Below are 23,702 nucleotides of genomic sequence, written 5' to 3'. Positions count from 1 at the left end.
TTTAATAAAATTATTATCCAAGCCCGGAGTTTTTCCCATGCGGGGTAATTTAGCCGCAGCTGTATATTAAACTAGACATCTATTGCTATGACAGGCAATTTTTGTAAAGATTTTAAATTCATATCACAGAAGAGATCTTATAAAGTGCAGCTTCTTGCACCAGCCCACTCTCCTATGTGAATTTTCGAAAATTTTTAAGTGTAAATTAAGCATTCAATTCTTTGAAAAGAAAATTAAAAGAAAATTGAATGTAGCAATTTTTGAAGTTAACACGTTGTAAAAGCTTGGTGTAATAAATTAACAATTAATTAATAATATGCTGCAAAAGAGAAATTACAATAAAGATTTACTCCTAACAAGTTGGTTAAGCGCTTTTGCTGCGAACTGTTCCCGGTAAAATTTGTAAAGAATTGCTGCCAACATAATTTCATAATGAGTGGCTACAGTAATGAGCTCGAGTATAGTTATATGGTCAGCAGAATTTCAGAGCAACAACACGATTTTAAGTAAATGTTTTGGTTTACTACGACGAATTTGATTGCAATCACCCAATATCTGTGTGAATTTCTGAACAAATTAAAACAGTGTGAGTTCCTAGTCACTTTTTTCTTTTTATTCCTTGGTGACGTTCCGACTAGTTACATGGATCTATTATATTGTGTGATTCATTAAATTTCCATTCGCAGTTGGCTTTGAGGAAAAAATTCATGTCGTAACTAACACCATTACAGTAGTTTCGACTTAATATTTGCTAGTTATAGAACAAGAAGTCAACGCACGTCCAAAATACACGGCCTACCTAGAATGGAAATTTAATGAATCACACGATACAAAAAGGGCGGCACGAATTTAGACACAAAAGGACAGTGTTCAAAGGCGAGTGGCCTAAATTCGAAAACTGCTGGACTTCCAGGCAAAGATGAACAGAAAAAAGAAATGCAGCACTTAAAAAATATTGTCACGTGACAATTTCGGGTTAAACGGAAAGGTGTTAGAAAATGTTGATTTTCGTGACCTTTTGACACGTGTAATTTATTGGTTGCCTGTTTTAGCGTTTCAGCTTGGCGAATTTCATTGTCCGATACGAATTCTGTTTAATTATGTTAGTTGTTAGTTAATCAGTTTTGTTAGGTACCAGTTCGGAGGTGACTGGAGGAATACGTTTGAGCCTCAGAATTTTAGCTGGAGGACTGCGACAAGTTCCTCGGGGTTGTCTAGGTTGCAACTGTTTAGTTTTCGCCTTTGCTTCAACTTTTCCAACTTCTATTTTCTTCCTTTTCACAACCACGTTAGCCTGCTTAGTGTTGAGCGTGTCCTGGTGGTTCGTTCTTCTTTTTGACCGCAACAATGCTAACTCTTTGCTACTCTTTCTTCTTGCAATCTGCTATTCTGTCCATCTTGTGCATTGAGGTCTACGGTTGTTTTTTTTGAATGATTTTCCATCTGTTTACTTACCGTTTGCTTCGTTTTGCTAGTTTTTGCGATCACTCTCATTCTTTGTGACGTAGAGCCGAAGAAGCGATAGCAGCCATTCTGGTTCCGGTAGATCACTTGCGGTTTAGATTTCGAGTCATACGGAACTCCAGAGTTTTCCGATCTTTTTGAGTTTTTGAGAGTGACTTAGTGGCCTTTTTTTCTTGGTTGGTACGTTGGTACGTTCATGGGTCACTAAGGTTCCTGGAGGAGACCGGGGTTTGTCTGGTTTGTCCACCACGAGGTGAGCCGCGTGTAAAAGTTCAAGGCCGCTTTCCATCGTTGTAATTAAAATATTCCGGTGTATTCATCTTCCTAAGGGTATTTTCCGCCCTCGCAAGTCGTAGCCGGAGGATCCTGGCGCCCTCAAGAATATCGGGTCGGTGAGTTTTAGCGAACCCACCCAGACTGAGCTACCGGCGTAGATTTGTCACCAGCCGGCCCGAGCGACTTTGGTTTCTTTTTTATTTTTCACAGTTTTTTGCGTGAGAATTCAACTCACCATAGATTCGACCTATCAGAGACTTTAATTTTTTCAAATCAACCAATCACAACAAACTTTTTCTGGAAATTTCACGAGTGCAATTTTCAGTGACAATTCCACGCGAAAATACCACGCGAGCTGTCAGTTGCTTGTCAGTTCGTTGAATTCTCATGACGAATATAACTCGGGAGCTCGAAATTGTGGGAAATTTTTCCGACAGACGAGTAGTTTTTTCGACGATCAATTGCACGAGTGAGCGAAGCGACACAATTTCGAGCCCACTCGTTATATTACTTATGACAATATATCAAAAAAATGTTAACAATTAAGTGAAAATAATAAGTACCTTCATGTATTTACTAGACAATAAACAAATTAACGCGTCAAAATCTCGCTTCCGCCCGATCGCTAATGGAAGAGCTTACCAGAAATCTGCACCTTGCCCAATAAAAATGGCGATACCATGCCACCAAACATGCCAAAAGGCGTGTCTTATTCGTAGAACTAAGAACTTCTGGGCTTGATGACTTCAAGATTTTGACTCACAAAAAAAATAAAATAAATGAAATAATTACAAGTTAAATTCTATAATAAGTCCGACAAAACAAAGGGTACAAAAAAAGAGTCTAAATTCGTTCCCAGATTTAGCACAGAAAACTATTACCGTCCACTTTAGTAAGGAAATGTTTATTGTTGGACCTAAATAAAATAAAAATGATTTCTTTAGCACCGATCGAAAATTTAATAGTATATTATAATACAAGTTTATAAGCAAGCCTTTAAAACACGCACGACGAGTTTAAGAGCACAACGCGTCAGGTCAGGTCAGGTCAGGTCAGGTCAGGTCAGGTTAGGTCAGGTCAGGTCAGGTCAGGTCTCGAAGGCAAAACCAATAAAGCCCTCGAGCTGGTGAGCGAAAGGATGGCCCAGAATGGCCTGGAAATTGCCCCTGAAAAAACGGAGAGCGTACTCCTGATCGGCAAGAGAAGGCTGACAGGTGTACGATTCAAGATACAAGGAAGAGAAGTACTCCCTGTGGAGTCAGTAAACTACCTGGGCGTCCACGTTGGCAGAAGCCGAACGGGAAAAGAGCACGCGGTCGCCGTGGCTGAGAAAGCCGAAAAGACGGCCGTCGCGCTGAGCAGATTAATGCCGAATGTGAAGGGACCCAAATCGAGCAAGCGAAGGGCCATCGGGATGGTGATAAACTCAATTATCCTTTACGCAGTTCCTGCCTGGGAGAGAGCCTGGCAGATAAAGAAGTACAAGGAGCGACTCGAGAGGACGCAGAGAAAGATGATGCTCCGGATCTGTAGCGCGTACTGCACAGTTTCGACGGAGGCACTCGCGGTGGTAGCAAGCGTACCTCCGATCGACCTTCTGGCCGAGGAGAGGAGCGCCCTCTACCGCGACAAGAAGGATGGGCTGACGAGAAGCCACGCAAGGAAAGTCACCATGGAAAAATGGCAAGAGAGATGGAAGGAGGGAAGCAAAGGTTCGTGGACGCGGACTTTGATTCCTGACGTCACCAGGTGGGTGAGAAGAGACTGGGGAGAAGTGAACTACCACCTAACCCAAGCGCTCACCGGACATGGGTGTTTTTCCAACTACCTGGAGGGAATAGGTAAGTTGGACAGCGACAAATGCTGGTTTTGCAGGGAGGCAGACTCGCCTGAACACACGTTGTTCAGGTGTGAGAAATGGAAGGAGCTGCGTGAAAAGACGCAAGAAAAACTGGAAGAGGAACTCTCCCCACGAAACATGATCGAGCTGATGTTGAGGAAGCGGGAGAACTGGGAGATAATCTCCAACATGGCAGAATTCATCCTGAAACAGAAGGATCACTACGAAAGGCAGAAACAGAGCGGCAACCGGGACGTTGAGCTCTGATCCAGCAAGGTGGACCATTCGGGTCGAGCTCCCGCACTGAAGCAATGTGGAAACAGTTCCAGTGCGGAGAAAGAGCTAAATGGAGGGGTTTTAGTGGGTATGGGTCCCTGGATGGGTAACCGAGTCCCACACTCTCCCGTGCGGGTGGAACCATGCACGGGAGGTGCGTAAAGGCATTTCCCCTCTGGAGAAAAAAAAAAAAAAAAGGTCAGGTCAGGTCAGGTCAGGTCAGGTCAGCTTATAAACGAGTGTTATACGCTATTTTTTATTATACCTATCCATTTACAATCCTTAAGGAGCATTGAAAAATCGTGAATTTACCCAATAAAATTATCAAAGGTTGTTTGTGAATCGTTTTCGTAGAGACGGTTAGCAAGCAATTGTTTGTTTACGTTGTTAAGCACATTTTTTCACGTTTGTAAAAATCCGTTCAGAAAATGAGTGAAGATATTTAAAGGCTAGCAGAACATGCAGAACTGCGATTAATTCTGAATCTACCCGACGCTGAGAAATATACTGGTCATGCTTTCCGACAAACTTCAGACGATTATGGCAAACAGTGGTGGCATCGATGAGTTGAAACGTCAGGTGAAATGGAAACCTTCAAGTGTGGCTAGTGGCTATATTGAAGAATCAACTTTAAACAAAATAGTTGTTTCCAAACGCATTGCTGGTGTTCTGAACACATCGCTTGCTAAATCAACTTCATCAAGAGCTATGGACGTCCAACAGAAGAATGAAAATGAAAAAGCTTCTACTAGTTATGAATTAGAAACAACACACAACTGTAACCAGCTTAAAGCGACAGGCTTTGGAATTTCAAACAATAGTAATTGTAAGTTTCATGTTTATTTATCTTATAAATAAAAATTGACCCTGACATTTCACTATTTCTTGTTACCTAGACGACTTTAAAGCTTTAGTGTTTTAAAGACCCCTTTTTGCACGCTTTTGCGTGTTTTAATTTAGGATTATGATGCAGGTATAATAAAAAAGTGTTTATTTCAAAGTTTGAGACGAAACAAACAAACAATCTAAACTACATCGTACATCATTTTCGTTTTTCTAATTAACACATGAATAGTCGCTGACGTAATATTACGTGTTTACTAAATTGAAATTTTGAACAAGATAATAAGATCCGTTGACGTATTTGTAGGTACGACCTAACATGTCAGTTCTGCCATTTTTGGTTTTTAAGTTAATGTTATTTTTGTTGTAATTTGAAATGACCCATTTACATTATTTAAAATTAGTGCAACTAATTCGTTTAAAATGAAAGTAAACCATTTCCAAGAAATAATAAATGAAATATTTATTAACGATGTTAATTTCTTTGAGTTGTGTACCAATCAAAAGATCCAAGGTTATCATAATTAAAAAACAAAAAAATTCTTTGAGTTGGATTTTTTTTCTTTGTAACGATATTTAATTCGTCTTCAGTGTCAAAGGGATTGGAACGAATTATCCAAGAAGATCTAAAAGTAGTTGTTACTTCCGAACCCAGCTTTCGAAGCTTTCTAGAGAATCCGAACAACGATAACAACGATCCGATTAAGAACGAGATAAAACTTGAGCCGGTGGCGACATCTTTTCAAGTCTCAAACAGTCCGGAATTACAGATTTCTATACAGGTGTCCCAGAACTCGGGCCCCAGAGAGCAAGGGAGGGTGCCGACAGCAATTCAGATGGTAAATTTTAAAACAAAAACTGACTAAGCTTCGAGAACATATAGAAAATAACCAATACTAATTTCCTAGGCAATAAATAAAACCCGAATGAATTTTAATACAGTTTTTGGCCATTATCGCTTATAATAAAATTGATGGCTAATAATGATAATAGCTAGAAGGTACTTAAGTGTTGATGATAATTATTTTCATTTTCGTTTATTAGACGGTTGTTGTAAAATTTGTCCTATAAGGTAAGAAAAAGAAAAAAAATATAAAAAACATTAAATAAAAATCAAATATGCAAAAACAAACATAAAAAAAATCAAATATGAAAAAACAAACACATTTACCCGATTTTGGTCATCTTTGTCTAATTGCTTTGGTTATACAATACAATTACGGTCTGCTTATTTTTCGTTAATTAACTTCCAATTAGTAAATAATTGATAAGTTACCATCACAACAATTGTAACAACAGACATAACTCCAGTTTATCGCTAAAAAATTATCTTTAGTCGTCTTGAAAAATGAACGTCGCCGGACTCCCAAAAGTTATTCCCTACTCCAAAAAACGTATGCAACCCTAAAAAAGAAATCCCAATATTACCCCACTGATTCCAGATGACCGTCTCTGGCTCGTCCGCCTCCTCTACATCGACTCTTTCCAAAATATCTTCATGAAAGTCCAAGTATGGATCATCAGCATTACCATCACACTGTTGTTGCTTTTCCAAACTTTTCTCTTCTTGAAAAAGTTCGACTTTTGGTACTTTCTCAAGTACTTTCCGTCTTACGGAGGCTTTATCTTTGTAAGTACACTTGTGGGCAGGATTTGAACGTCAACATTTTCATTTTTTTCTAGTTTCTTGGTGCGATTTCTACAGTCCCATTAGTAGCAAAACCGTACCACGACTCAATTATCAGTAGCGAGTACTGGGACTTAACCACAGCCAATGTTGCCACCCAAAACCGAATTCGTTGCGAAGCGCTATATTTCAACGTTTTTACTGCACTCAACACAGCCTTGGCTTTCTTCTGCGCTCTTGTGCACATGCCGCCGAAGGACGACGACGCTGATATTTTTTTTCCTTTTGCTATTTTTGATGATTTTTTCCAGAATGTGGAAAAGTCATCTCGTGGCTTTTTAGGTTGGGATACATTCCGATTGCTTTGATGATACCGGGAGTTTATTACATGACTTACCACGCCGTGGCTGGTGTGCGCTTTCAGTGGTACTTATTGATTGATTTTGTAAAACAGATTAATGATGGGTTCAAAAACGACGACGCTTTATTCTATCAGAAAGATTACCAAGAAGTTGTGGAGCGGAAGCTGAAAATTGCCATTGAGAGACACGTTTGTATTCATTTGTATGTTTTATAATCTTCTTCTTTTTCTTTTTATTGACTTTTTAGTACTGTCCACGATGTCTTGCAGAAAACTAATCAGCTCATACTTCTCTACAGCGTCACTGGTGCCATTTTGGGCATCTGCATGCTAGTCTTCTTCAACACTGTAAGTACATTTGGATTTAACTTCTTAATCTTTTCCAAAAGTATACAGGAACTTTGGAAGGACGACAAGCAAATGCGTGCTCTTTAATTTTAACAGCGGTACTAACTTTCATTCATATCATATTGACCGGCCAAATGTTGGAAGACGTCGTAAGATTTTAGTTATTTTCGTTTTTTGGATTTATTGATTTTTATAGTCGAACGAATTTTGCGAAGTAATGTCAACCATTAATTGGTACAACTGGAATGCTAAAAATAAAATGAGTTATTTTACGTTTGTGTTGAACTCTCAGAAGACTCTTCAGCTGGCGTTTGGTGAATTCGTGATAATGAATTACGACTTAGGCGTTGAAGTTAGTAGTATATTATAACATATACGTAAAAGAATTAAACTAATGAAGAGCTTTTAGATTCTTAAAACGATTTACTCGATGGTTTCTGTGTTGAGCCAGATCGACTCAACCAATAAGTTCTAAAATAATATTGTGGTTCATTTTTGTACTTCGGTGATTTTCACATTGTCTTATTAGATTTAGTTTTTGGTTGTTACATCAAATTAGCTTTATACCACGATTAGTGGTGTTTAAACTTGTCAAAAAAAATTAAATCACGCTGCAAGAAGTCTGAATCAATTAAAATATAGAGTTTTGATCTGATCGTCTTAAATTTGATTTTGATCGTTTTTTTACATAAATAAATCGCAAAAAGACCACGTTAGAATATTTGCCTTTCAGTTTTTAACCGAGAAACTGCATTAGTAAGGAGACGAAAACGAAAAAAAATATTTTTAATTTTGTTTTTAAGGTCTGTCTTTTGGTTTGATGGTTTTGAAGATCGTGTGGCAAAAACTGTCACCAGTTAAGAACAATTCATAAAGAAGCATTTGATAATTAAGTAAATTTTTTAAGCAAAAAAATGAATGAAAATGTCTTTATTTACAATCAGTCAACAATTGTTCATTTTCTAACTTTTCGTAAGGTGGAAGGTGAGCTGTTACGGTAATTCACTTCCCAACTCGCTGGGAAGTGACCATTTCCCGACCTCCAAATGCCAGATAACTAGATTTTGATAAATGAAGTAGGCTGCGTTACTGAATTTGACATTTCTATCTTATGTCATTTCAAAAAGTGTATAAAATGTATGTTGAAGTTAAAACTAGTAAATTTTCCGGAGAATTTTACAAAAAATAAGAAGAATGTTAACATTTTAAGAGGAGAAACAACCGCGTCTCGTCTGACTACAGGAGTTTAACTTTTCAAGTGAACGACTGAAACAAGGTCTGACACTGTATGTTGCAGGTTATGATCACTCTTCGTTCACATTCAACATTAACGGTGTTCCCTCTAATACAATTTAACTTGTTAGTTTTAAGTTTCGTTGGTTAAATATATTGTTCATCTTACTATTCGAGATATTTATAATAATAAAGTTGTATTGAAATCGAAAATTCTTAACCTAAAACTTCATGTTTGAATTTCAAGTTGAACTACTTATTCTCTTGATGAGTGTGAAAAAGTGGTTGTCTAGATATATCCACTCCAGATGAGTCATTTCCAATGTAGAGCATGGGCGGAAGTAATTTGATAACAGTTTTTGGAAGCAAATAAACGTTTAACAATATTGGACTTTTAATTTTCTTTATTATTTTTTCAATATGATTGTGAATAAAATAGTATACAAACCTCGGTAGAAGTTCGATTCCTATCTCTCGAGCAATTGTCCACCTCGGCTGACGCCTCGGTGACAAACTTTTTCTCTCGAGAGGAATCTTGAACTTCCCACCTCGGTATGTAATCTACTATTCCTTTAACCGACATTTTTATAGGATATAAAAAGCTCTCCTAATCAACATACTCGTATCAGCGGAGAAAAATTTTGACCATAATTTTGCCTGATATGAATCGATAGATCTACAACATAAAATAGTCTCAAAATTGGTACAGAAATTATTATCGCATCAATAATAGTCCAATGTGCTAGTAAGAAAATAATTTGACGATACCATAACTATAACAATAGGAAAATAAAAGAGCTATATTTTCATTTTTGCACTGTATTAATGCTCTAAACCATCGAAAAAAACCCTCTTATATTTTTAAAGATATGATGCCGCAAATGAGGATTTTTGTACTTGGTACAACTACTTATTTCAAGTTCCAATGCATTTGTTATATACAAATTGTCCCAGAACGTTCGCATTTTATTTTAATAAGCAAATCTGGAGTAGACTTTCGTACTGATGATTTTGTCGTGTGATGATAGGATTGGGTTGGATAAACAGATAGCAGTTTTCACGGAGAACTTTATTTAACTAAGTAACACTGTTCATCGACCGACCTTAGGAACATCATACATATCGGTAACAAAACTGAAAGAACTTTTTATTACATTTTATAAGCAACTATTTATATTAATACTTTTGGTACCATCACCAGTGTTCGGTCCCCGCGTGATTTCATTCTCCGCCTTGGCTGCACTTTGGTGGTGCAACCGGAAGGGGTTGGGAGTGGAAATGCATAGAAGGAAGAGGGATTCTTAAAACAAAAGAATTTCGACACGTTTAACGGCGCCGGCATCAAGCATTCCACCCCCCACCCCCCCGTCCGTGATTTTTAGTACTTCGCACGTTACAAGCATTTTGGCGCGTCTAACCGGCGTCAAGCATTTCAGCCCATGAAGTCCAAACAGCATTTCGGACAGTGAAACTCGTAAACTGGTGGTAGATCTCGATAAAACAAACAACTTTTTCCTCTCCGGTTTTCCAAAATTCGAGCTTAGTTTCGAGATATCAATAATTTTAAAAACTGATTAAAATTTGAACAAAAAAGCATAATAAATTTTAAAGATATTTTATGTCGGTCCACCTCGGTTCCTAATACACTCATTTACTCTATTGGGATACTCGAAATCAGATGGTCTATAATGATTTATTATGTTTAAAATAAACTTACACTCGTCAAAACATACAGGGTGAACCCGAATAAAGTGCAAAAATTTTAACCACCATATCAGACACCGCTGTAGATAATGATTCTGCAAAAAAAAAATCGAAATTTGAATGGGGAACATATAAACTTACTTGTTGCTAAGCAGTTCATTGTATATGTCGTTGATATAAATTAAGAACAGGAGAAGACCAAGTACCGATCCTTGAGGTAATCCAGAAGAATTAAACAATTTGGATGGCGTTACGTTGTTATCTGTTGTCGTCCGGAGAGATATGACCTCATCAGTTGGAGTGCATCGTTAAAGCCCAGTCAATATTTCAACTTAAATAGCAACATATCATGACATACGGTGACAAAGGCTTTAGTAAGATCAAAAGTGGTCACTAGACAGTCGTCTTTAAGATCAAAAGCGGATATAATGTCAGAACACACTGAATTGATGGCTAGTGTGGTGAATCGTTTACTTCTAAAACCATACTGATCATTGAAAATTTTATTACTTTCTTGGAATTCTGTATGCTGCTTGTATGGTATTTGTTCAAACATTTTAACTACAATGGGAACTAGTGATGTTAGTGTATAGTTATTGATGTTTTCATTATCTCTTTTTTTCGGAATTGGAATGACTTTAGATAGCTTAAGTTGAGACGGAAAACTTTTTTTTTCAATATACTGTCACGTCTTTCAAAGGAAAGGGTAGTAAGTGACACCGCACGGGTGCTCTCAATGCCTTTGGCAAGCTGGTGTCGTGGGTTACGAAGTTTGGGCGTCAAGAACTTAGTTTGTAGTAGCCAAGTTGCTAAATGCTCCGTTGATTGAGAAGCCTCAAGTACAAAAAAACTTTAATAAAAAGGTTAAAAAAGATGATACAAATAAAAATTGATATGAAAATATTATAAATAATTATTGTACGTTCTTAAAGAGATGACATGTTAATTCACTATGTCACAGCTGTGAGATGTTTCCAGATATATTACAATTTATTTATCGTTAAGAACATTAAATGCTGTCTAAGGTTGTGGTTTGATAACAAAATACTTGAATTTAAAGAATTAAAAAATAAAAAAGAAAGGATCAATCGCAGGCGGGCAATTCTCTGAAGGAGTTAGCTGGGCACCTCAAAGATATTTGAGAAAGGGTATTTATTCCTGACGGGAATGCTTCTTGTGGTCGTCGACCTCGTCCAGACGGCGTAGTCGTTGTCAAGGGCAAGAGAAGAGGTAAGCTGACGCTGGAGTTCCCTTTTGCTTGGTTGACTTGGGCTGTTGGGGTTGATCAACTGGTGTATCGCCTGGGCTATGAGCGAGCGTCAGGGAGAGCGTACGGGCAAGCCTCTCTGAGGGTGGTCGGTACTTAGAAGCGGTTATGCGTCTCTTAGCTGACTTCTATGGACTATCAGGAAGAGCGTGGACGGTAAGAATACGGTACGATAAGGTACGTCTGCTTCCGAGACGAAAAAGAGCGTTATAATTTCACGAAAATGGTAGGTGGCCTCCACCTGCGCTTTCGGGGTTGATAAGAGGACTTCGAACTCTGCACGAGTACCGTGACCGCTGGTGAATGTCGCAAGTGTCAAGGGTCGTGATGAATAGGTTATGTTTGTTTGTTATTGTTGGGCAATAACGTAAGTCGGTAAGGGTGCGGTAAGTAGTACTGTTTTTTAACCTAGTATTTTCGCGACAGGTTTGATCCTTGAAATTTCTATGGATTTTTGTAGGAACTTTGAGAAAAATACGGGAACCAGTCATGACGAATTCCTGGACTGGACTACAAAAAGGGGCTTTAAAACCACACCGAGTCGTCCTTGGCTCGGTGTGACAACACAAGAAGGAACGTGGGCTCTTAAGGGGGGAAATACGGTTAGGACAGCGTTTTCTCATTGATTTTCATGATTTTTTTTACAGTATAACAGTAGAATATAATTTATTCAAAGTTTGTCAATATTTTAAACATATATTCAAGTATACAATACTGCAAAATTTTTGTATTTCCTTGAAAAACACCGAAGATATTAGCTACACCATATTGCAGGTCCCCATCAGATTCGGCAATTTGCGTACATCCTGGAGCCCGCAATTTTCATTTAAAATCAAACTGCATTAGAATTTATTTTTATTATATGTCTCTTCTACATGAACCTAAATTCTATCAAAAAATTAAAAGTTTAATTTTTTACAGGGGTCGATACAAAAATGCATAATTTTTACCATTTTTTTAACATTTTTTCGTAAAAAAAAGTAATAATAATGATAATATTCCGATTTTAGGGAAAAAAAGTTAATTTTCCATTTTACAAAAAAAAGACAAAGAAATAACATTTTCTGCTTATTTCAAAACAGATAAATCTGCAATTAAAATTTCGAAATTGTTAGTTTGTACTCTTGAAATTTATTTTTTCATTATTTTTGTTTATTAAATTTTATAATCGTATTTAAATAATATCAGGCTGTGGATTCACAATATCAAATAGTGCGTTAAAGATTAAAGAAAAATTTACCCAATAATATGTAAGTATTAAAAAATTGGAAAAGAAATGCAATTGCATCCTTAACAATAATTGAGAAAATTCGAAACAGTCTTAAAGAATTATGAGTTAGAATTGAACTGTGCTAAAACAGGTAATGGGTCAATCAAATATTGAAAATTGGTTTGAGTTAAGTAACAAATCTCATTCCTTTGACATTTTTTGCAAAATTAAAAATATAAAAGTTCTTCGTTATTTTTTGTTTTTTTCGATTTTAAGAACACAACTTGATAATATTAAAGTTTTAATTAAAGATTTATTTATTTTAAATTAAGCAAAAAATATTATTCCTTTGTCAATTTTTTGTAAAATGAAAAATAACGATTTTTTTCCTCTTGTGAACTCAATCCGAGGACATACTGTAGATAACACTTATTAAAAGGTTTCAACACAGTCAAAAATAATTAAATACTGCATCTAAACAACGCTTTCAATGGTGTTTAAATGGATCGGCACGGTTTGTTGATCCTCCATAGTGGAAGGTTGCATAGTTTACAGGCGGTAGTGCCCGCACTTCATATGAATCTGGAGTAGCTAATAACAATAAAACTGACAAAAATTGTCTTTCGGGATTCATCTTATGTCTTCCACATTGAGCTTGTCGTACTAATTCTCGCCCAATTATGGTCATAAGATGTTCATATGCTTCTATTATTGTTATCCGAAAATGTGTCTGAAAGAGGGAGAATGCAAAAAATGTAACCTATATGTTTTTGTACCAAATTTTGTAGAATATTGTTCAAATAACGCAGTGGTGCAAAAATTTTTGAAAAATACATGACGGTTTTGCCAAAATTGGCTAAAGAAATTTAAATATTCAGGCGGGAGCTGAAACACTTTTTCATTGGTTTGACGTCACATCTCAGCTACGCGCTCCGCCTACTGATGGAATTCCGTATGCAGAACATTTGTTTAACACCAGCGTTGCAATTTATGGTTGTTTTTGCAAAAGAATTTATACACAATGGAAACGGAATTTCAAAAAGCCGACACACAAAATTTGAGACACGTAGATGTGCAAATGATATGGGATTTTTTATCAAGAAATTCTAACTTTGCGGTGAAAGTGTCGCGGTAACTACATCTTTCTTTAATTTGATATGACAGTTTACAATGAATGGTTGGGTTTTTATTATCCAAGAGAAATACAATTATAATTATTATGTTGATGTTTCTTATTCAACCGGTATACTTTCAAACGTTTATTCACATTTTTGCTTTGCATCATTCTCGGTCGGCGGGCGCATTTATCGCATTTACCGCATTTAACGATAATTTCTAGGAATACACAATCAGATTTATTATTTCTTTCTCTCTCTTAACATCTTTGTAGAAAAAATATGGTTTTTACATTTTGATCTATTCTGATTTGATTGAATTTTATTCATGTACCTACGATATAATAACCATCTATTATTTTCTACATTCGGAAATAATTATTATGAAGAATACGCTCTCCGTATTCGCAAGAAAATTTATAATTCAATAATTTGGTAGAAATTAAATAGGTGGTTTACTGTATTGGATTTTTTATAATCAGACCAAATTAATAACAATAACTGATCCAAAGCTTTTGTTGTTTTTTTAATTTTTAATTTCTATACAATCCACTATACAGAATGTCCCCGGATTGAGTTCACAAGAGAGAAAAAAAAAGTTATTATCCATTTTACAAAAAAATGACAATGGAATAACATTTTTGCTTAATTCAAAACAGATAAATCTGCAATTAAAATTTCAAAATTATTAGTTTGTACACTTAAAATCAATTTTTTCATATTTTTATTTATTGAATTTTCTAATCGTAAGTACTTAATAGTAGGCTGTGAATTCAAAATATCAAATAGTGCATTAAAGATTAAACGAAAATTTACTCAATAATGGGTAAGTATTTAAAACTCGGATAATAAATGCAGTTGCAACCCGTAAAATTCGAAACAGTCGAATTACGAGTTAGAATTATTGAACTATGTGCTGAAAGAGGTGTGGGTTAATCAAATATTGGTTTAAATTAAGGAATAAATTTTATTCTTTTGGCATTTGTTGCATAATTAAAAATAAAAAAGTTCTTTGTTAGTTTTTGGTTTTTACGATTTTAGAAACACATTCTGATAAGTTTTAATTTAACCAAAAACTATTTATTCCGTGATTTATGCGTAAAATTAAAAATAAAGTTTTTTTTCCATTTGCAAATTCAATCCGGGGACATACTAGATAGACTACTCTATAGAATAAAAGTCGCAACTAAATTGGTAAATTTCTTCGAATAGTTTTTTCGTTAGACCAAAGGATTTTTTTATTAAAACCCCCAACACTTCAAGTCTTTGAGAAAAGGTACAATTGGCAGTTGTTTCGGATATAACAAAAGTCTTCAGTTTAAGCAAAAAATTCATTGTTTTTAAGTTTGTATAAAGCACTTTAATAAATAAAGTCAGTGTATGTAGCATGTGGACTAGAGATAAAGTCAATCAAAAAATGTAATACCTGCATGTATCATGGGTAATAACATAATTAATTTGAATAAATTTAAAATATTACACTTTATAGAAACATCAGACATCGAACATCTCGCGGGCGAAAAGCATTTTTTTTCTTCTTATTGTCTTAAGGAACTGTTATAAATATTTTTTCGGGTGCATTAATACTAGCACTTTTACATTCTGGCACAAAACACCTCTGTTTTGACCGCATTTTCAATTATAAAGACGGCAATCGAATTAGAGTAATACAAACGCACGGCTCTGCTAAGAGCGAAGCTGAGATGTGACGTCACAAAGCTAGCCTCGCTGATAGGTATGTTTTCCAATCTCGCTCGAATCGGACTTTTAAAAACGCTTAAAAAATTATAAACAATTTTTTTGCAATTTTTTCACTAGCGACATCATATTATACGACATGAAAACTATCGATTTTCATCAAAATTCAAAAATGTGCATTCTCCCCATTGTTTGGATGTGTATCATGGTACAATATCTTCAATATAATTGTGAAAACGTTGTGGAGTTCTTAATTTCCTCTTTCTGTTAATTAATAGCATTGTCATCAATTCTTCTTCTTCTTCACTACTGTCTTCATATTCATTATCACTTAATTGAATAGGGATACCAAACAACATTTCACATGCTAGTGGCATAAACATAAAGTCCGTTTAAAAAAAAAAAACACCAACACCGCAATCTTCCCTTGCATTACAACCGGCAATGTTGTCTAGGGAGATTTTTGGTGAGAAAATAGTTGTCAAATTTTTGACATTTCTAAAAATTAGGCAGTGTTTCCGTTAAAAACGTTTCTTTTACAGCCTGTTGGATTGCAAATCAAATGTTTTAATAGTAAAGACTCGGCACCGTCTGAAAGGCAGTTTTGTGTAATCAAATTGTCAATTAGGCAGTTAACCTATTTGATTTTATCACCAAAAAGTCACCATCGACGATGTTGCCGGTTGTAAACTGCTGGGAGAGAGCGGTGTTGGTGGTTTTTTAATAGAAAAACGGACTTTAGGCACAATGGTAATCACTGTATCTTCCATTATTCTATAATAACAAACTATGGGCACGGGTAACAACTACACAAATTTAAACAAAATCGTTCATAATTAAGAAACGCTCGCGTTACACTCTGGCAGTATATCCGGTGAGAGATTGGGAGATTTCGACAGTTGACATATACAGTATGTCCCCGGATTGAGTTCACAAGAGTGGAAAAAAACGTTATTTTTCATTTTACTGAAAAATGACAAATGAACACTATTTTTTGCTTAATTTAAAATAAATAAATCTTTAATTAAAACTTTAATATTATCAAGCTGTGTTCTGGAAATCAAAAAAATCAAAAAATAACGAAGACCTTTTTTATTTTAATTTAGCAAAAAATGTCAAAGGAATGAAATTTGTTCCTTAACTCAAACCAATTTCTACTATTTGATTGACGCATTACCTGTTTTAGCACATAGTTCAATTCTAACTCGTCTTTTTTTCGACTGTTTCGAATTTTCTCAATTAATGTTAAGGATGCAATTGCATTTCTTTTTTAATTTTTTAATACTTACACATTATTAGGAACATTTTTCTTTAACCTTTAACGCACTATTTGATATTGTTAATCCACAGCCAGCTATTATTTGAATACGATTACAAAATTTAATAAATAAAAATAATGAAAAAATTGATTTTAAGAGTACAAACTTATAATTTTGAAATTTTAATTGCAGATTTATCTGTTTTGAAATAAGCAAAAAAATTTATTCCTTTGTCATTTTTTTGTAAAATGAAAAATAAACTTTTTTTGCCTCTTGTGAACTCAATCCGGGGACATACTGTAGGTTGGCAGCAAATTATGCTACAAAATACACTTAAAATACTAAATTCCTGCGCGAAATGGGTTGACAGTAACTGGGGTTATTTTGTTATTTTAAATTTCGCGCGTATGATACACTTTTTATTGCGTAATTTAATGACTTTTCTGTCATTCAATATACCAGTGTCGAAGCCTTCAAAAAAGGTAAAAGTGCAAAAAAATCGTAGTAAAATGAAACCTATTGGAAAATGTTGAGAATATTACAAAAATGAAAGGAAATAGTTATTTACAGTCGCGTGTGGTAACTTACATTTTACAGCGCGAAATCAGTTTGAAGCACGACGGCGTAGCCGGAGTGCTTTAATGATTGAGCGCTGTAAAATGGTTAACGCACAAGAGTTGTAAAAATTTTAATTTAAATAATTGGATTTTTCAAAATTTATGGGAACTGTCACATCTGACATTTGTAAATTTCATCATCTGTCAATTCTGTCAATTTTGTAGTTGGTGCACAAAAAGTACACAATATGGCGCTGTATAAAAAACGTTTTAATATTACTTTAAAAATAGAAATATTGTCTTAATTGAGATAATAATTTAGGTAGATTCCACTTTGGTGATCAATCTTCATTATGGTAAAGTGATTTTAATTTATAAACGCATGTGAAGAGCAGACGATTTGGGCAATTTTTACAGCACGGCGTGTGTAAACGTCCAGGGCGCTTGTAAATCTAGTGTTTCCGAAGCTGTCAATTGAATGTTAATTTGACGTTTACAATTCATGAGGCCAAAAAATAAATTACGGTCGATTCGAGATAGGGAAGTGGGAGAGGGTTGGTTTTTAAGGGTTAAAATCGGTTTATCTCGATTTCCGGCAAAACTACAAGTCTTATGGAAAAAAGTTAAATGACAAAGTTGTAGATCTACAACTTTTGTATTTACACTTATTTCTCATAACCTCAAAATTCACATGAAAAACTCAAAAAACCACGTTTTTGGTTTTTTATTTTTATCTTTTACAAAAAATTTTTTTTTTATGAAATTTGGTGAGAACTTATTTTTGTATATACCAAATACACAAGAATTTTTTGGATTTGAAAAATTCATTTTTTCACGCGTCAACATATCAGCTTTTTTAAAAAAGTTGGTGGGCTTTATATTCGTTGAAATCTCTATTTTCTGATAGTGTAATAAAAAATATACGTCACTATAAAAAATATTTTCAAAAAATTTAAAAAACGAAAAAAACGAATCGAGAAATTATTTTTCTATCATTATGTACAATTTTGAGCTATTTATTAATATTAACACTGTAATTACTCATTTAGCGTATGATTCTAATAAGTTACATTGATTAACAAAAAAAATTTCAATCAAAAGATACTACTATAATTAAGAAGCAACTAATAGTCCGGTCAAAATAGACATTTCAAATAACAAAAACTCCGACAGAGCCAAATATTTGTGGAGACCATGGGTACACCAGTAGAAATAAAATGCCAAAAGTCCCCATAGATCCCATGTGTGCTAAAAAAGTTATTCAAGGTCAAAGGTCAAAATTTTCGTTTTTTTTAATTTTTCTCGAAAACGGTAAGTTTTTTCGAAAATATAGTTCAAACAAAAATTGTAGATCATAAAATTATCTACAAAAAAGGTCCTTATACTTTTTTTCCTAAGAGTCACCATTCCTAAGATATTTCCGTTCTAAACGTTTAAAGAGTTACATTATACACGATATGCACACATTTCCACACCACCTATGAGGTAGTGTACTTGGCGCGTTTTATTTTAGCGTGGTTTCCCCGGAAGGCCTACTCCACGATATTTTATGACGGGTTTTTATGGGAAAGTACTGTATTTACTGCATGATGATTGTTGAATTTGACATTGATACAGTGATTGATTTATGTTGCAACCAGCAATACAGTTGTAACTACAACCCCGGAGAAGGGGTGGTTTTCCCCACTATTTTTAAATTATAATTTTTTTAAATGGTACAGAGTTGAAGTAGTACGTTACGAGACTCAGAAACAGAAACTTCACTGGTACCTATGTACACATTGGGTTAAATACACAAGTTATTCCAAAACAGTATTTTTATACCCTGGTCCTTCGAACAATACCTTCAACATCAAGGCACCTCAACGATCAAACATTGGTCTATCGAGTCGGATCTTAAAGGTCCAAACAAGGGTGCAACAATTTACACGGTAGTTCTGATTTCTGTTCATTTTCTAATCTGACTCATATTCTTCAAATTCGACTTCGTTTTCGAGAAAAATCAAAAAAACCGAAAATTTTGACCTTTGACCTTGAATAACTTTTAGCACACATGGGATCTATGGGGACTTTTGGCATTTTTTTTCTACTGGTGTACCCATGGTCTCCACAAATATTTGGCTCTGTCGGAGTTTTTGTTATTTGGTCAATATTTTTATGTCTACTTTGACCGGACTATAAGTTAATAATGTGTATATTTGATAAAACATCTACAATTTGATTGCTCTGGCATTTAAATTAACAGAGTTACAGTTTTAACATATTTTTTCCAAAAGTTTATAGTTTATTCCCAAAATAAAAAAATCCAAAATTTGACATTTTTGATCTGTAATAGCATTTTTTTTCGCAGTTAATTGTATATTAATTACTGTACGTCTAAATTAGTAATCTCCTCAATTTTCATGTTTGTTAAAAATACAGCCCTTAATACATATATAATTTAAACAGTTAACAGTTTAATAAAAAAAAATAAATTTGCCAAAATTAGTACGTTTTGCTGTAGAATTTTGAAATTTAGCAAACTTAGTAATTAAGCTCAAAGTTGTAATTTTGCCAAATTTGATTGCTTTGGCATTAAAATTGTTAGAGATGCAGCCCTTATTAGACAATTTTTTCAGATTTCGGTTCAATCAAAAAATTAAATTTTCCAAAATTAATACCGTTGGCTGTATAATTTTGAAATGTGGCGTATTTAGTAATTAAATCTGAAATAATAGCTTTGCTAAATTTCATTGTTTTGTCATTAAAATAGACCCATATATTTTTTCTAAAAGTTTTTGGTTCTTTTTCAAAATAAAAAATTCCAAAATTTGACTTTCTTGGTTTATATTTTTGCAATTTAGCACAGTTAATAAATAAGTCTAAATTAGTAACTTCCTCAAATTTTATTGTTTGGCGTTAAAACTGACCGAGATAAAACCTCTAATAAATAATTTTTACAGTTTTTGGTCCATTCAAAAAAATTATAAAAAATTTTCAAATTCAGTATCTTTGGCTGCATAACTTTAAAGTTTCGTATCGTTAGTAACTAAGTTCAAATTAGTAACTTTGCCAAATTTGATTGCTTTGGCATTAAAATTGTTAGAGTTACAGACCGTCCGAACTAAATGTGAACAAACACTCGCATAGAAAAAGATAGTCGCTACCATAGGTGTCGAGAATAGGAAATTTGAAGTCATAATAAAGTTGCAGTTGCAGGCTTTCGTAGACAACAAGAAAAAACTCTTAAGATGATTAGTTTTGATTGCGCGTTTTATAATTTTTAATTTAAAGGTGCCATTAGTAAAGGTTTAAAAACGTGTAAATGAAAAATTATACTGTTATGCTCCTCATCCGTTTGTTTATTCACATTTAGTTTGGATGGGCAATACAAGCATTAACATATTTTTTCAAAAATTTCTAGTTCCATCATCAATTTAAAAAAATTCGAAATGTGTTTCTTTTGATCGATAATTTTGTAATTTGGCACAATTAATAAATAAGTCTAGATTAAAAACCTCCCGAAATTTCATTGCTAGAATCGGAAAACGACGAAGAAATACCATCAAAGAGACAGAAATTATTGAACTAAAAAATATTCCGAAGAACATTTATATAGTACGAGATTTTTTTTATGAGAAAAATATAATAAAACTGTAATAAACCAGCTTTTTACTGAAAAAAAAATTATAACATCCTCATTTTTTAGATAAAATTCCCTTTAAATCCTATCTTGAATATTTTTAACAACCATTTTCTCATGTTTTATTTTGCAATCTTAATGTTTGGTGGATTGAAATTTTTTTTGTTTATCAATGTAACATAGAATCATACGCTAAATAAGTAATTACAGTGTTAATATTAATAAATAGCTCAAAATTGTACATAATGATAGAAAAATAATTTTTCGATTCGAGTTTTTTTCGTTTTTTAAATTTTTTGAAAATATTTTCCATAGTGACGTATCTTTTTTATTACTCTATCAGAAAGTAGAGATTTCAACGAATAAAAAGCTCACCAACTTTTTTAGAAAAGCTGATATTTAGACGTGTGAATTTTCGATTGAAAATTAGGGTGCTTTTTCGGTATTAAATAAATATAAAGAGAAAAAATGAATTTTTCAAATCCAAAAAATTCTTGTGTATTTGGTATATACAAAGGTAAGGTCTCACCAAATTTCATAAAAAAAAAATTTTTGTAAAAGATAAAAATAAAAAACCAAAAACGTGATTTTTTGAGTTTTTCACGTGAATTCTGAGGTTATGAGAAAAAAGTGTAAATACAAAACTTGTAGATCTTTTTATTACCTACAACTTTGCCATTTAACTTTTTTCCATAAGACTTGTAGTTTTGCCGGAAATCGAGATAAACCGATTTTAACCCTTAAAAACCCATCCTCTCCCACTTCCCGATCTCGAATCGACCGTAATTTATTTTTCCTTTCATTTTTGTAATATTCTCAACATTTTCCAATAGGTGTTTCATTCTACTACAATTTTTTTTGGTTTCAAAAATTATCGACCCTTGCCTACAAACTCTGACTGTACGAACTATACATACGACATCGCTCTGACGTCACACGCTCCACCACACAGCTCATTTATGAACGCACTCCGGCTGTTCTACCGGCATCGGCTTCGCCATTTTGATTAGCACGTGGTTGTTTTATTAACATTAGTGCATCTGAAAGTTTTGCTCATTGGTAAGTCCTTGTATTTATTAAGTGGTCAGTTTTCTAAATCTAGTATCTAGGATCGTAAATATGTTAGACCTGAGATACTCTGAGGCAATTGCTCGGTTTAACCCCAAAAAACGAAACACTCATCACTGTAAAGTCTGCAAGTTTTGGACAACATCGATGATTACCATGATCAATCACGTCAGGCGACACCAACAACTGCAATTCCAATGGTACGATTGTTCGAATTCTCTAGAAATGTATCGTTGTGACGACTGTAACCTTACAACGGACTCGAGCATAAGTTTTAAGAAGCATTTGCAAGAGTTTCATCTCGACAAAACGAATGATCACAAAGTGCAAAGTTACAGTTGTATTGACTGCGGTTTTGAGACCTTTTTTGTATTTGACTGGTTAAAACATGTCTTAAAGAACTGTCCATCAAGTAGTGTTAATAATCATGTAAGATTAATCAAAAAGGTGAAACAGCCAAAACATATTTTAAAAGAGCGTTGTGTAGACTCGGAGTATAAAAAAGTATCAAATCATAATTTTAAAAATAAACATTCAAATGTCGATGAAATTTGGAAGTTCAAATGTGACAAATGTGAGTTTCAAGCGAAATACAAATCAAAATTAACACATCACATTAAAACGAAACATTTGAGTCATTCTGAAATTAAGAGGTTTCAATGTGCAAAATGCGATTATAAAACCAATAGAAAATCCAGCTTATCGTCACACATGATATCCAATCATTTAAGTGATTCAGAAATTCAATGGTTTCAGTGCGATAAATGTAATTTTAAAGCCAAAAGAAAATCAAATTTATCACAACACACGAGAAGTAAACATTTATGTGACTCTAAAATTAAATGGTTTGCTTGTGATCATTGTGATTATAAAGCTAAATTTAGAAAGCACTTAACACAACACATAATTTCTAAACATCTAAGTGACTCTGAAATTAAATGGTTTGCTTGTGAGCATTGTGATTATAAAGCTAAATTAAAATTAAACTTAAGAAGTCACGTGATAAAACATTTATCTGACTCAGAAATTAAATGGTTTACATGTGATAAATGCGATTATAAAGCAAAAGTTAAAAATCTGGTAACACAACACGTGAGAAGGAACCACACGACTATAAAACAAAGTTAGAGTCAGATTTATCAATGCACTTACTTACTTAAAGAAATAATTTAAATGGCAGTGAAAATTACACCTAAACATTTATTTTGTGATCAATGCGGTGAAAATTCTAACAATGTTAGAAGAATATATTGAGTTTTGAAAATAAAATATTGTAACTTGAAATTTTATGTTTTCTTTACCGTTATATACTTCAGATCTTATGTCTCATGTCGTTAAAGCCTTGAGTATTAAAATAACAGAGGAACCACGCTTATGGGAATTTTGTAACCGCCAGTATGTGGTAAGGAAGTGGTGCCACCTTTCTTTAAGAGTTCCACACTACCATCAAAATTACAGTTCCTTGCTACGAACGAAGTTTCTTTACAGGTTGGTAATATGATATTTTAAGCGATTCTGTTTACTGATTGTTATTTTCATTGCTACGTAACAATGTTGTTTAGCTTGTAACTCATAACAACATTGCTAAGGTTAGGATGCGAAATTGCTATTCTGATCATGCAGTTTTAAAAGAAGTTGTTATTAACTCCAGCGGAAAGATATTGCTAACATTGTATTTTAATACTAGCCTCATCCCAGGGATTAAACCTTACCAGCGCAGGTGCATGGAGAAATCTGACATTTTTATTTGGATAGAGCAGGCTGTTTTAACCTAACTTCTGACTTTTAATTATTTCATTATTATTCCTGGTTATTTATTACTATTTAATTATTGTGATGAGTGTCCGAAAAAGAAGGAGCAAAAGGACGACGAAAAAGCAGATGACGCTGATGGTAGACTTCATGATAAAACATCCTATTCTTAGCCATGGAAA

The 23,702-nt window shown here is 34.0% G+C and overlaps 1 protein-coding gene across 1 annotated transcript; it reads left to right on the top strand.

Annotated features, from left to right (window-relative positions):
• The first annotated feature begins 21,652 nt into the window (after positions 1-21,652).
• On the top strand, positions 21,653-23,120 carry LOC148176895 (uncharacterized). The gene is made up of 2 exons (XM_088032935.1): positions 21,653-21,759; positions 21,810-23,120. Exon 2 carries the CDS (start codon positions 21,820-21,822, stop codon positions 22,894-22,896), a length of 1,077 nt encoding a protein of 358 aa, XP_087889061.1. The 5' UTR covers positions 21,653-21,759; positions 21,810-21,819; the 3' UTR covers positions 22,897-23,120.
• The last annotated feature ends 582 nt before the right edge of the window (positions 23,121-23,702 follow it).

This window comes from Gnatocerus cornutus, chromosome 3 (assembly GCF_029298725.1).
Source record: "Gnatocerus cornutus isolate USDA-ARS CGAHR chromosome 3, icGnaCorn1.1, whole genome shotgun sequence".
NCBI classification, from domain to species: Eukaryota; Metazoa; Arthropoda; class Insecta; order Coleoptera; family Tenebrionidae; genus Gnatocerus; species Gnatocerus cornutus.
Note: the sequence above shows the minus strand (reverse complement) of the source record. Positions and strands in the feature narration are given on the sequence as shown.